Below are 15,463 nucleotides of genomic sequence, written 5' to 3'. Positions count from 1 at the left end.
ATTGAATTTTTTCAAAAACGATTCTGATGCCCAGAGACCAGCGTCGTTTTTTTTTTTTTTTTTTTTTTTTTTTTTTTTTTTTTTTTTTTTTTTTTGAAAAACGATTCTGCCAACCAGAAACCAGTGTCGTTTTTCGAAAAAACGATATTCTGGCTTCTCAGAATCGTTTTTTAAAAATTCAAAAGAATTAAAAATTCTATTTCAAACTAGAATGGGAGGCCCCGGGGGACCTTACCCCTCTTCACCCTCGCCCTTATTCCTCCACCCCTAGCCCCAGCCCCATCCAAACCCCAATCCCAGCTTCCGCTATGCAGGCTGCCTGTGACTGGTAGCGGCGGTCAACTCGGCCTCCCAGCACGGCGAGGAAAGACCATAACACTGTATACACCCTGGCAAGCTTCTGCGGTGTGGGTTGCACGTACCCCGTAGGCAATAATCGGCGACCGTCTCGGTCTCAGCGCACGTCGAGGAGAGACCGTAAAGGACCCTGCCCGGCTTTCGCGGTGAGGGTTACCTAGTCGTGGTACACGCACACCGCTGGTTGCCTCTCCCTCTGCCCACCCCTGCTTCTCTCCGCAAAAACGATTCTGGCTTCTCAGAATCGTTTTTGAAAAACGACACTAGTTTCTGTATGCCAGAATCGTTTTTCGTAAAACGACACTAGAATCATTCTGGATGCCAGAATCGTTTTTGAAAAACGACACTAGTTTCTGGTTGCCAGAATCGTTTTTGAAAAACGAAATTGAAAACTAGAAACCAGACACTAACTTCAGCGCTCTATTACCCTTACGGAATTTTCCTACAGGATCCTAGTAAACGAAATTGGCTAAAAATCCTATAGATCCTTAGAGCACATATATCAATGTCCTAGAAAGACCAGGTAGAAATCCTTTAGGGGTTCCCTCTTGGGAATGGGGGGGGGGGGGGGGGGGTAGAAGAAAATAAAACATCAATTTAAAAAATCACAGTAAATAAAAGCGGGCCTAATCCCAATCTCACTGAAAATGCAGGAAATACGAGTTTGAAAATCACGGATCACTGAGTAGGCCTTTGATGAATTCATTTCATGAATAATGAAGAATAAAAAGCTGCATTCACGTGTCACGGGATTGGGATTATTCACGAATCACGGCCTTCAAGGGTAACGAAAGTATACTCAATTAATGGCACCCTCCTTATAGGAATTCCCACCGTGAGCCGAAATTAAGTCCCATGGAATCCTGTATATATCCTGAAGAGTCCTGTTGGGTGTCCTATAAGAAACTTCATAATGGTACTGTAGGCCTACAGGCTACATTTCGTAACCCGCTGTAGTTTTTTTTTAATATGCCGAATGAGTTGGTTGGAATCATTGGTGGATAACTGTGCATGATTAAAGAATCCGATGCTTGATGCTAGAAAGACTCCCAGACCCATATTACGAGGGTTGAAGTTTATATATATATATATATCCCGTTTCAGAGGCGGACCCTCGCCATCCGCTAAAGGGCCATGAAAAAATGGAGTTTTGGAGGACGTAATTAAGGTGCCATTCAGTAGGGTTTAGAACTATAATTCATCTAGTCAAAATTCTAATTTTTTTCAGAAACCGAAAGGGAGGGGGGGTCAGGACCCCCCTGACTCCCCCCTAAATCCGCCTCTGCGTTTACACTGGGATGCAATCACAAAATTTTGGTAACTTTCACAAGTCTTGCTCGCTGCTCCTACGTTTTTGGAGTATCCTATGGCGATTTTCCGCGAGTCAACCAATGGGAAAAGCAAAATATCGTTCACCAAGGGACCGCAAGCCTCCTGGAGTCGATGATTTATATCGATTTTACATACTAAAAGGCAGGCAAGTTTTGTTTCAGGTTTTCAACTTAGCCTTAATTTCTTCACAGAGAAATACTGTAGAGTTTGAATACATTAATGGCTTGAATAAACAGTGCCGTAAATCATGATCAGTATTCAATAAAATAAAACTTTCATATCAACTACAAAACAGCAGCTTTATTCCAGATACTGAAAGTGCCCTACTTGTATTAATGATATAAATGAAATGATAAATCTAGCAAATGCTTTTTAACAATGTCTGTGTAACCATTTTTGTACATTTCTAAGTTTACATATATAAATAAGCAACAATGTACAAGCAACTTACAAAATTGTCATACATATAATTATGACAGAGCAAATGCATGAATCCACCAATGGAAACACTCAAGTGACACATCTGTCAATAAGCTTACTGTATATATATTTTTTTCATAAGCATTTTGTATTTGTACAAATAAGTTGTATTTCATACAATTCTCCAACATTTATACAGTTTCATCAGTCTTGAAAAAAGATGTATTTGGCCAAAGCTAACAATAAACATTTTAAAATGACTTGTTACACATGATTTACGTTTGACAAAAAAAAAAAAAAAAAAAAGGGGGGGGGGGGAGGGCCTGTACACCTAACTGGAACAACACCAGCATATGAATGGTCTCAAAGCTCCAAAGAAGACTTTAAACTTACTCTACCATATTGTACAAAAATATCCAAATTATGTACATATTCTAATAAATGAGAAGTTGGATTTTGAAAATAATAAAAAAATGAAATAAAAGTCAAATGGGCTGATCTGTAGACCAGTATAACTTTTCAGTAGTATAAACAGCTGGTTTGAGTTCCTGGCAAGGAAATGACACTGTCAGTGCAAAGTTATCTCTACTTGAAAACATAAGCAACAACATTTTTGTCACAATGTATTTGGGAAAACTTCTCATAACTTTTTCTCTCACACAGATGCCCAGTGAAGACAATATCAACCTGCAAAGAACAAAATGTTTAATCTTAAAATATCATTTATAAATTGCATTAAATATTTGTAACCTTTTTGTCATTAAATTATCCTATAATATTTTATGCATACATTTCATTATTTTTCAATATCCATGCACAATCAATTTTTTCACCAAAGACCACTGTTTAATAAGAAAAGTAATTCTGCTCAGTTCATTTAAATGCACTTAGGACTCAGTTTGAATTCATTTGACTTTAAACTCAAAATTAAAAAGTTTTTCCACTTAGACTGGCAATAATGAAATAAACCTTATACCTTCTTTACTGATTGTTTGGTCAAAGTGCTTTCAAGCTGTCTGGGGTTTGAGGATTGGGTGTTCCCAGCATTTTTACTTTCTTTTCCTGAAAATAACAGAATGGAATCTAATAACAATAACTTCTCGTAAGCTTTTATTCTTCATCCTGAAAATATGCCATTACCATCTTTCTTTGAATATCTACAACAAAGGGCTCAGCTTTATTACTCTTCATCTTCTCATGAACATTTTATCTGTTTATAAATTATCATAATACTTAAGTACTTCCTTGTTGGTCGAAGATAACATAAGACTTTACATGAATATACTTTACTGCCTTTATCCAAGTCTAAGGTATTTATCAACAACAATAAGAACAGCTTTCATATCACATCTTACTAAATGCTTAACTTTTTACACATGGATTATGACAAAACTGTATAACTCTTACTTTGTGCTTTGTACAAACTATGCTGAAATTGTCATCATCAAAATGGCACTCTGAAATAAACGAAAATGTGATACTCTGAAGACTAATGTTTCATTGATGATAATAGAAGTGGGGGGGGGGGGGGGGGTAGAACATTTCAGTCTACATACGGGCTAACACAAAAGACAAACCTTCCAGTTACAAAAGAGATTAATTCGAAATACCTCTCTCTTTTTCTCTCTCTCTCTTTCCCACGCACACAAGACATTAATCAAATTTCAAATTAGAGCCACAAAATAGTGAGGGGGCATCTTCCAGTTTTTATACACCCCAAGATGTGGTAAATCACCACAGTAAGAAATTACCATATTTTCTATACATCATGACAACAAAGGCATTATTGATCTTGAGGGTAGCAGTACTTCTAAATATCAAATAGTAATACAGGTTATACTTTTACCAAACAACACACTGTACATTTTTTTTTGCTGAGGAACTTTTTAACTCTGACATATCCCAAAATCATAAACTCCAATAAAACATTGCGCTTCCATAACTTAAGAATTTATCAATACTACCAAGTTTACATAATAACTATAATTTTCAGAACTTGACCCATGAAAATATGAATTTGTACAACTGAGAAACTCGTTACCTTTCTCAACAGCACAGCCATAGTGATATTTCTGGGCACACCCTTTGTTGAAGCAAGCCAAAGTGGCACCAGGTTGCTTACACACTATACACATCTGTATTAAAAAAAAAGTTATGCATGTGTCAATTTACCATGTTATTCTAGTTTAATATAAAATGTATTTAATATCTCACTTTAATGTGATCAAGCTTCAATATTCATTTCTCATAATTTTTCTACATTTCTGGATTTTGAACTTTCAACATAGAACCACTAAATCAAGCATGACAATTAAACAGTATCTTTGACATCACATTGGAATCAACAATCACGTAAAATTGCTGTTGACAAATATAAAGACATCTGCACTTAAAATGGTACTTACTGTGTGCGCAGCAATGCTCAAAACATCTTCCAATCCATGAACTTTGTTACCAAGGAGATAGACACCATCACACCATGTGATGCAATCCTCGTGAAACCAATAGTCTTTGTATCCAATGCTATCTTTACTGATAGATTTACGCCTTTTCATCTCTTTGCTCTCTACAGAGGCATTAGAGTCGCGTCGCTTTCTGTGTTTGGGTGGTTTTGGCTCCTCTTCTGGAGCCGCCCCTTCAGGATAGTAGGGACCATACAGGTCACCTAATCCATCATGATGGGTGCCTTTACCACACAAGGCACATATCCAATCAGTAGGGGCACACACTGATGATGGAATGATGGCAGCTTTTTCAGTTAATGTGCGCACAGCCTCAGAGTTAACAACTGCTGCCACAGTTTTTTGTCTCTTGGAAGATTTTGCAGTTAATTTGTCCTCTGGTGTGTTCACCACAGTGCACAAGGTGGGATGGCTGGGGTCCCCCTCTAGGTGAATGTAAGGTCCTTGGTAGTGGGAACTTAATGCATTTAGTTTCTTTTTCCCTGACATCATGTCAAATGTTCTTTTCAACTTCAATGATTTCAGTTCCTCGTTGTCCGTGTTGAAGTCATACACATCCTCCTGGCCCTTCTTCTTGCGTCCCTTTTTGATGTCCTTTTTCAATCTTTCCTTTTTTGGTGTGCTGTTTTTACTACCTGGGGGTCTGCCCCGTCTCTTTTTCACTGGTTCAGTACTAGCAGGTGTAGCAAAACTACTATCTTGCGACGTGCTTGGATGTGAAGTGTCCAACATAGGCTCTGTTGTAGACCTTACTGCAGTATCCAATTGAGAACTGGTGACATCAGTTTGTGCATGACTATCATTTTCACCAACTTTTGGTTCCACTGTCTGATCAATGGACTCTGGTTTTTCAACAGAAGTTGCTTTCTTTCCAGGTGACTTTTTTTTACTTGATGGATTTCTTATTCTCTTTTGTTTTCCAATATCTCTGTTGTCCTTACTTAATTCTACAAATTCCAGAGAAGCATCTCCCTCAAGTTCGTCTTTAAGAGTCTTTTCATCATTGAACTTGTTGTTGGCAACTTTGTTTATTTTATCCAAAGGCCTTTTCGATGCCTGCTTCTTGGTATATTTGTTTTTGGATGATGACACTTCTCTATCTTCACCTTCATCCTCAAAAGATAACACATCAGGGATTTCGATAGTTTCTGGAGAAAAAACTTGGTGAGTTATTTTTTTCCTCACCTTCTTTTTACCACTGTCATTTGCTGCTAAGTCAGAGGACTTAACCTTTTGTTTTCTGGCACCATTTTTCTTAGCCCCTTTGGCTGAGGAAGGCAAATCTGATAAGGCAGGAGCACTGTTATTTAATGACACATTATGAATGGATTCTGACAATCCCTTTTTACTGTCTTTGAGTTTTTCTGCAGACAAAGCCTCCTCACAACTATCTGATGATTTTCCTTTCACAGCTTTCTTGGACTTGCTTGTGGATTCTTTTGTCTTTTTATTGGGTTTGGGCATTTCAATTTGTGGGTTCACTGGTGTGGCCTGATCCCCTGTGACACTATTCCAATGATCTGGGCTTGTGACCTTTGGTTTATAAATACTCTGAGGAGTCCTTTCGTAAGTTTTCACTACTCCTGAAACACGGAACATGGGAACAAAATCAGGTTCAACAGATTCCGAGATATCTAACTCAGAATCTGAATTCATTTCATAAACATCAATATTCCCTCCAGAATCATCATGTACAAGGTTACTTTTAACCCCCTTGGGAGTACCTACAGACTTCCTGGGTCTCCCTTTCGGTTTTGCAGTTTTTGGTTTATCCATACTTTTTCTTGGACGTCCACCCTTGCCTTTTTTAGATGGGGATTTGAGTTCTAGACAATCATCACTGTCTATCATAATGGAGTCTAGGTTCTTTTTTCCTTTAGAATTTTTAACTTCTTTTCCATTTTTAATATTCTCTAAGAATCCATTTTCTCCCATACTGTGTGACAATTTTTCTTCCACTTGCTCATTTTGTACCGTACTATCATTTAACAACTTTTTGCCACGCTTTTTGGGACTTTTAGAGGCTTTAATTTGACCTGCATCTTTCTTGATTTCAGATTCATTTTTTGAACTGTGAACAGTTAAGGATTCGTCATTTATGATCTGTTCTTTTGCACCAGATTTCCGTTTTGTGTACTTTCTCTTTGGCTTTGCAGGACACTCTACACCAGGCAAATCTTTATAATTTTCTTGCATCAAATCTGCATTAAGACTCCCCTCACTTGTGTGACTACTTCCGGAATGAAACCTTTGTCGTTTTCTGGAATTTCCTTTTGGAGCCGGGCTTTGGTCTTTCTTTTTACTTTTATCGGGTTCAGATTCTCTGGAACTTTTCAAAGTATCATTATTAGTTGGACCATTAGTCACATGATTCTCCTGAGAATAACGATGATTTTGTGGTTCAATGGCAGATTTATCAGCCTGCACATTTTCTTCTCCAATGCAATTTGAGTTTGAAGAAGCAGTGGCATTTTCGGCAATACTGTAAGGTGAGCTGTGGTGAAAGTCTGTCCTTTTTAAAGGAATACACTCAGGGCTACCAACATTATCACTACGATTCACTTTATCTGTACTGCCTTGTGCTTTCCCACCAAAACTTGACTCCTGCCCTGAAGTAGTTTCACAATGCACTCCATCCATACAACTGACACGATTATTATTATACCTGGGACTAGCCTCTTCAGAAGGGCCAGTCCCAATTACACAGTTTTTTGGCCCATCGTATATTTTTCCACCCTCTCCTCCCCCATTACCACTAACATCACTGACCACACTCTTGGGATCAACAACCCTTGCCTCTGGCAGCATTACAAGTCTTTGTAAAGACTGCAAGGGGTTGGCCGCTTGTCCAGACTCCCTAGACCCAGGATAAGAACCAGACTTACTGGAGGTAGACAAATCGCTATATGAAGTAGTATTACTATGAGAGTTATTCCCATAACTATGTGGGGGTCCTGTGGTACTGGTGTGAGCTGGTGACCCTAGAGAACCATGTGGTGAGTAATGATTAGTTTGACTGGGTGATGAGATATTCCCGCTGGGTGCAGGTGATGCCATCTGGTGTTGAGTTGCTGGTGAGCTAACAGCCGGGGTGGGATGATGAAGAGGTGATCTCATAGAATGATGACCAGGAGACCTGATAGGTTGTCCCTGGGTGGGGGACCTCATCCCAACCACACTAGGAGAGGGCAGTGGAGAGCGTATCATACTTGGACTCTGATTAGGCCCTGGGCTATTACTGTGAATACTATGATTACTGTGCAATGATGCGGCAGGGCTTTGAGCATGGATAGACCCTGGGGGTGATGACCCTCTCCCAGAGTACATGGAGGGTGATGCCCCTGGGTATGCAGAGTAAGTAGGCCTATAGGACTGTCCACCAGGGTGACTGTTCATCATAGCTCCGTAATGTGGTGACCTACTCATGGGGCTTTGTCCAAGACCTTGTCCAAGTCCAGGATATTTAGGCACAGACCCCTCTGGACTATACCCGGAAGAGGCCATATGATAAATGCTGTCTGCAATCTGCTGAGGAGACTGTAGCCCAGACTGTAGTCCTCCTTGTAGTGGACCTGTCTGTAAACTTTGCTGAGACACACCTCTTAAATGGTGATGCATGGGTGATGGTGGGATCATCCCATCTGCACTGCCAGGGTGATGCATGGAAGGATGACTACCAAATGGAGCCCTGAACCCTGGATACGACTGCTGTCCAGGATATTGTGAGGAATGAGGCATGTACATGCTGCTCTGGTCGCTATAGTGATGAGGTGACATCATCTGACCTTGACCTTGGTAAGGTTGTGGATAGTGCATCTGATGGCCCATAGGACCCTGTAAAATGAAAATGAAAAACTGCTATTTATCATCTCCCATGAAACAAATGCAAATACTGGATATGACAGTGAACATCTCTATTGATTTTTCATCTGTAGAAAGACTTGTAGTAGCCATCAATTTCATAGGGGAAGGGGAAGTTCTTTTCTGGAAAAAAAACCTGGACATTTTAACCCTCTTAGTTTACTCTTGATTCAGAACAGATCTCCCCCACCCCCCCAAAAAAAGGACACTTATTTTAAACACCCCCTTCCTAGAGGCCTGAGAAAAATAGACTGCAAATTATGAACAATTGTGCACAAAAGACTATGGCGCCATGATACTGTTCATCAAGTTAATATATGTGGTTATCCTAGTTTCTTCTTATTCTTGGCTACAGGCAGATTCTTCAAAATACTAGTGTGAGCCCCGAGTAGCCACTTACCATCTGAGCTGGTCCATGCTGTGGATAGGGCAAATGGTTACTCTCAGGAATATAAGTAGGCCTCGAGGTGTCCAGATACTGATTCATGGTGCCTGGAAGAAGAGAAATTGCCATTGTAGAAAAAAAATATGTCAATGATATCGATTATCTATCTGCCTTACAATGCATCAAAATGACAAGTGCCAAGGATAAACAGTTTCATTACAGAATCTGTGGTGCTGGGATGGAGACTGACTGGCAAGATTGCTGAAATATTACACCTTATCTGAGCCTACACTAGACTAAATATAAACTTCTTTGCCTACACTACAGAATACAAAGATCAAGGTTGGAAATACACTTACATGAGAGGCCAGAAATGTGGAGAAGGTACATTGTGTAAGAGCATTACATATCAAGTTTGGTTTTTCAGTATGGCTTCTGCAGGGGAATGAATATTTGTATGGAGGACGGCTTGAATGAAGTATCAATCTCCTAAATTACACAAAAGTCAAGGGGATGGTAGTCTATTTGCAGTGATGAGGTCAAATAGATGCAAGCATATTATACATACACACAGTAGCACACTGCATTTTCATATTGAAGACCACAAACTGAAGAGATTTCTCTATAAGTCAATATTGATTGGTATCAGACTGAGTCATCCTTATATGCTCATACATGAAGCTTTCCATACATAAAGTCAAACACACTCATTTCGCAGTAAATGCCTATGCGAGCTTGCATGAATTTAGCATTTTACCCACATGTAACTCGGAGCAGATATATCCCATTTAGAATAATTTTCCATCTTTTTTATTTTACAGTGTATGTGCTCGTTCTTAAGCCCAATTGAATAGAAGTCATGCAAATATAAAAAAACCATCTTAAATGCCATGCACTTCATATCCATCCAATAAACAGGGTTCAAGAATAAATTCCCTACCAGAAGATACCGTCTGACCCACTTTCATATTACAACATTAAAGAAAGTTAGATTGAAGACCTTCTATATTGTGCTAATGTATAAATTCTGGTGCTGCAGCATATGAGAAATATTCCAATAATAACAAAAATCATTTTGTTGGTGGTGGTGTGTAATGATTGAAATAGGAAGGTGAAAATTACCCAGATGACAAACACATTCACAGGAACCTGAAGTACTAATAGCTGTGTATACTATTTCACTACACATATTGTCTTCTTTGTCAAATTGGCAGGAGTTAAATATCACTGGATCTTTCTTAATGGCGAAACTGTCCATCTATCTGTCTCACTGAGGAAAACAGGTTATCTAAATGTACTACTCATATGATATAGAAAGGAAGTACTAACAATGGACCACCGGCCAATTCTCCAACAGTTATAAAGCTTACCTCGGTTTGCATTCACCGACATAGAAATAAGGGCAGAACTGGCTGGGTTGGCTACAGGATCTACTGCAGGGGTACCTGGGGCTTTACCAGCTATAAACAACAGAAAAAGACAACAAAAAAACAAGTAAGAAGCAGCTACAAAGCAGGATGTGAAAGAAAGGTTAAATATACGCAACAGTCATGCACCACAAATTTAAAAAAAGGTTTACAAAAACAAAACAAAACAAAAAAAAAGTGACAGATGTTTAAAAAATATTTTTAAAGAGATGACATTTGTGATGAATGTGCTTTGCTGGTAATAAGGAATCTGGATGTAGCAATGGGGTAAAAATGCAAACTTGCCCAACAAAATAAGCAATGTGAAAAATATATAGATCTATAAATGAAGTACAAGGCAGTGGAAAGAGTACTGTATGTCTTCATATCAAGTAAAACAAACATCAAAATGATAAGTTCCTAGAATCGTATTTCATGAAGATCTATTTTTTCATTATTGACTTCAAAGATATCCCCATCACTGAAATAAAGATAGAAGATAGGAGAATCGAAGATGCCTACAATCCCTGCCATCAGTCTGGTACTAAATTTTGTCCACGGTTCACATCATGTTTTAGTATAAAGTTGCATTCTATACTAGTTAAACCATCCTAATGTAGTAAACACCATCTCAGCAGAAATGTCAAATTCCAATTTCAAAGCTTAAGAACCATACCAGTGTGGCTTCCATTAATTACAATGATGGTAGGCAGAATAAAAGAGGGATTATATTAGCTATCTACGTGGACTAATGGTTTGCAGACAATCTGCTAGGATTGAACATACTAATGAAGTTGTGTCAGCCTCAACTTCACTAGTAATATGCCTCATAAAATGCTGAATACTATGGTCACATGCAGGTGAGAATAGTTAAAGGTGAAAAAAAAATCCTCTCCAAAGGACAGGATCAAGATCATTAGAAGGTATTATTTCACAGGGCCATGGGATATTTCCTAATATTAAAACTGATTTCTCACAACATTTGAGCAAAATTATTTTACAATATACAAAATATTTCTTGACAATTCTCAAGTATTTATTTCAAAACTTACAAAAGAAGGATTGTGTTCCAGTAGGAAATGAGTTTGGGTGTAACTTATTTTATGAATCCTGGGGCCTTTGAAAGAAATAAAATGCCTGAGTAATTACCATAACCATGTGCTAGCTAGTGCCTGTATGCCACTGTGCTTAGGCCTACCCAGCAGGTGCATCTTTACCAATATGGGTCCACCTGTAACTTATTTGTTCAAGGAGGACTTCGGCACATTTACATCTATCTTGCAAATCCCTTATAATAACAAGCCTTGAAGGTAAGGACCAATCTTATCTTCACAAAATCATTCAGCCAATTTCTCATCCCAAAGAAGCTTATGAGGCAATTTTTTATCTGGAAAACTACACCAATAATGAATGAAGAGTGAGGTTCAAGTTCCTATCCAAAGTCGATTTTAAAAATTGACTTCATCTAGTAAAGGATACTTATAATAAAAAAATTAAGAGATTTTTATTTCATAGTATGAATACCACGATGCCTGAAATGGGAAGAGATTCCCAAATAGACAAAGCTCTACCGCTATGGCAAAGGGGCAATCTCCCAACAAAGTCATGAGTCAAATTCCATTTTTGTTCCTTTCTTCAACATCCTTTTTACATAGATGCAGAGCAATTACCATGTGCATATATGAACCATCTTTATCCAGAGCACAGAAAACCTATAGACTAGCACACAAAAGACAGCAATAAATGCCACTTTCCACCCAGCAACATGTTTTGTATCAGTATGACCTACTTCTGTTGTCATATATTTACAGAGCTGCATATGATAATGGCAGCAGTGGAAGAACTTGTATCTGAACTCCTTTCTCGTCTGAGAAAGAAAAAGAGCAAAATGATAATGGCAGATTCCTTTTGCAGTATGTCATCATGTTCAACTGTGGAAAATGTTTGCCTCACCTTTTTCAACATCTGTGCTATGTACTATGGAGCATGTCATTGGAGAACTTCCATATAAACAAATCTTTGCTAAGCAAAGGATTAGTTCTTCTACATTCAATATTGCATTTCCTTCTAGCTTGTAATGATATTGCGTTAATATTCCATGCAAATATCTGTGGAAGAGACAACCAATCTGCTTTATATGTATAATAATAAAATGGAATGAAACATCTTGGTTCAAACAGCATTCAATTTACTAAAGTTACCTTATTGTGCATCTAAGCCATATACCAAATACAGTACTTCATATTTACATTAATATGGTCACTTATATAGATCTCACCCCTCTTGTGCTCCTGTTTATAATGCTTTCCATTATATTTCAATTTTCTTACAAAACATAAATATAAACATTTAAAAAGATTAATAAGGAAAAATGAGCTTCCAACTTCAACTGAATTTCATCAATTTTATCCTACAGAACTCCTTTTATGCACTTAAGCTGTCTTTATTGTTATTCTTAACAACATACCAAGTGATTTACCAACAGTGGCCAAAATCACTATCATCTAGAGCACTCATTTTATCATCTATTCACTTCTTTTTTTAGTCTAACCAAGAGAATAAATACTGTAAAAAGGTTCACCAAAACAGACCATACTTTGTATACATAATGAACTTTATATGTACTATTTTAAGTATAAATGTTTACAATCCATAAGATCTATTATTACCTAGGTCACTTAGTGAAGAGCATACACTTCTACATCAGTTCATATTCAAATATCAAAATTATTCACAATGACAGGGGTTTGTGAATACCATACTAATAAGCAAAATGTATACCATTACTGACAGGTTTTATATCTCAATATTCCCATCCCTAACAGCAAACAATTGTATATCCAGAAATAAATTAAATCCTGCCCCAAATAACAACCTGCTTGACTATTCAGCTGTAGCACAGTCTGACACTGCAGCTCACATCAAAATTTGTATTGAATGTCTGTATAATTCTTATATCGATTTTTTCCTAACTCAACCCAGCTAACTGCTTTATTGAAAAATCTCTGCTACATGAAGCTTATTATGGACATCTGATATTATGCTGGGCCCAAAGCTGCACAGGCCTTTTATTTTCCCTTTTCTAATCATATTTGGGATGTATGAATTCACAAGTTTTTAATAAATTGAATTTAAATTCATCTCAATGATGTTTCTGGCATAAATCAAGCAGTTTTTTCACAGCATTACTCTTTTCTTATCTTATAATTAAGTACCATCATTCATTTGCAACAGTCAGATGCTGCATATAAGACAGTTGATGTGAATAAAGTCAAACTATATCAAAAGTCTATCAGCTCATTAGTGAAAGGGGATTTTAGAGTCTTCTACAATAATTCAAAGCAGACACATAAATAACCCAAGTGGAGCAGGAAATTTGTTTTAACAGTTGAAAATTTCTAGCCAAATCAAAATTTGAAAATCCTGGCTAAGCCCCTGAGAAAAATAACAACAGTGTCACATTATGTGCAGAGGATAACATGGTCTCTCAGGGCTGCACACATACTAGTCATTTCTATAGACTTTCAGCTGAATGAACAGAGATACACTAAGGAACTTACCAACAAATGATTAGTGACAATAACAGTAATTAAGAGACCTATAGTCTAGTGCTTTTTAACAACTGGTCACGACTCCACTATGCCCAAGCAAGTTTCATATTTCTCATCATAGCAATATTTTAAGTCTTATGTTATGGCAATTTGTAGGAACAAGCACAAATACACATATATACAGAAGGTAACTGGATGCGCACACATACACACACAAATATACATGCACATGCCATGTTCAGGTCCAAAATGTCACTAGGTATATATTATCTGTCTGAGAGGGGTGAGAGGTCCAACTGAATATGGTAACAGAAGATGGAGTTACTATAGTATAACACTCACACTGTATTTCACAACACCTGTCATTGTATGACACTAGAGGGCACATGGCCCTCAATACAGCTGCTTCATCTGTTCTTGAACAGACTCTCCCTCTCCCCCCCCCCCCCCCCAAAAAAAATAACCTAGGCCAAATACATACCCAAGTTTCCATAGACTATATTTCACTATATTGATTGTACATGACAAAATTTAGCCGATTTTGATAAATAACAAATTTCTTTTAGTTCACAACTTTAAAGACAATGTGTGATCCGTCAAAACTTGAGAGGGAAGTGTGGTGCGGGCGTGTTTAAATGGACTCTGTTCCCTGCTCTGTATGCAACTCCTCCAACTCTTCAAGGAAGGCTGGGGCTCTGGTACGCATATTTTGCCTGAAGTGCGAATGTTCTGATTTAACTTGACTTGGGAGGCGATTTGGTTGATAAACCACTTACGGTTAATACTTACCCATTAATGTTTGCCGAAGCACTGACACGTTCTCTAAAATCTTATCACAGTGATCAGGGGTTACTCCAATTGATTGTAACTGGCTAAGACTCAGTTGACAAACCTGTAAAACGAATGCGAAATGACTGTATTATTTTCGAGGGCAAATACGAAATTGGGCAGCCATTTTGTAACTTGAGAAATTGACACATGCCTTACCGATTCTAACGTTCTGTAGCCGTAAGCTTCAAATGCAGGAGCATATTGTTTACACATAAATGTCTCCAGCCATCGCTCTACAGGACCTGACATTTTACGGTCGAACCAACGACTCTAAGCGAAGCTATGAGCTCGCATTCATCGCACATCATTCTGCATACATTTGTCTTGTTATGGCCGATGGTCACGTGAGAACGCAATACAGGTCGTCTCAACTACCACAACGCCTAGAAGCGTGTGCCAGCAACTTGCAGGAAATGTCATTAGCACTGGGCTTAGCACTGGGCTTCAGACCCATTGTCAATCAGTTAAAACGAAAATTTTACAAATAATTCCATAACATGAAGAATTGTAATTTAATCAGGATTGTTTTCTGAACCCTAGCTTTGTTACAGTCCTGTTCATGAGTACTGTAAAACGATTTACCCTCTTCTTCATGGAGTTTTAAAATGAGCAGCAAATACCAAAAATTGTATAACGATACCAACATTCAAGACCAATGGCAAAGTCAATGACAGACGCAGGCAATTGCTATAAATGTCCACATTTTCTGTCCATAATTAGCCTATTGTAACAGTTATGGACTGCTTACCTGTCGTATTTAGCAGCTAGTGTGAATATTAAAGACTTACTGCTTTCTAACACACAAAATGTTAACTGACTTATTAACAACATAGATCAATATACTATAATTCAATGCCA

The 15,463-nt window shown here is 37.9% G+C and overlaps 1 protein-coding gene across 3 annotated transcripts; it reads right to left on the bottom strand.

Annotated features, from left to right (window-relative positions):
- Window positions 1-1,969: 1,969 nt before the first annotated feature.
- On the bottom strand, window positions 1,970-14,965 carry LOC106168333 (uncharacterized). 3 transcript variants are annotated; one of them, XM_013547363.2, is made up of 9 exons: window positions 14,762-14,965; window positions 14,564-14,666; window positions 10,188-10,277; window positions 8,833-8,924; window positions 4,515-8,405; window positions 4,151-4,244; window positions 3,517-3,566; window positions 3,086-3,171; window positions 1,970-2,796 (listed from the first exon to the last, which is right to left on the bottom strand). In XM_013547363.2, exons 1-8 carry the CDS (start codon window positions 14,852-14,854, stop codon window positions 3,106-3,108), a joined length of 4,479 nt encoding a protein of 1,492 aa, XP_013402817.2. In that variant the 5' UTR covers window positions 14,855-14,965; the 3' UTR covers window positions 1,970-2,796; window positions 3,086-3,105. The 3 variants fall into 3 exon arrangements, with proteins under 3 accessions (XP_013402817.2, XP_086861388.1, XP_086861389.1); XM_087005262.1 differs by lacking the exon at window positions 10,188-10,277; XM_087005263.1 differs by lacking the exons at window positions 14,564-14,666; window positions 14,762-14,965 and adding an exon at window positions 12,177-12,331.
- Between the last annotated feature and the right edge of the window lie 498 nt (window positions 14,966-15,463).

This window comes from Lingula anatina, chromosome 2 (genome assembly GCF_051362555.1).
Source record: "Lingula anatina isolate TDL-2025a chromosome 2, LinAna3.0, whole genome shotgun sequence".
Taxonomy (NCBI): Eukaryota; Metazoa; Brachiopoda; class Lingulata; order Lingulida; family Lingulidae; genus Lingula; species Lingula anatina.
The sequence above is the reverse complement of the archived record's forward strand: the minus strand, read 5'-3'. Positions and strand labels throughout refer to the sequence as shown.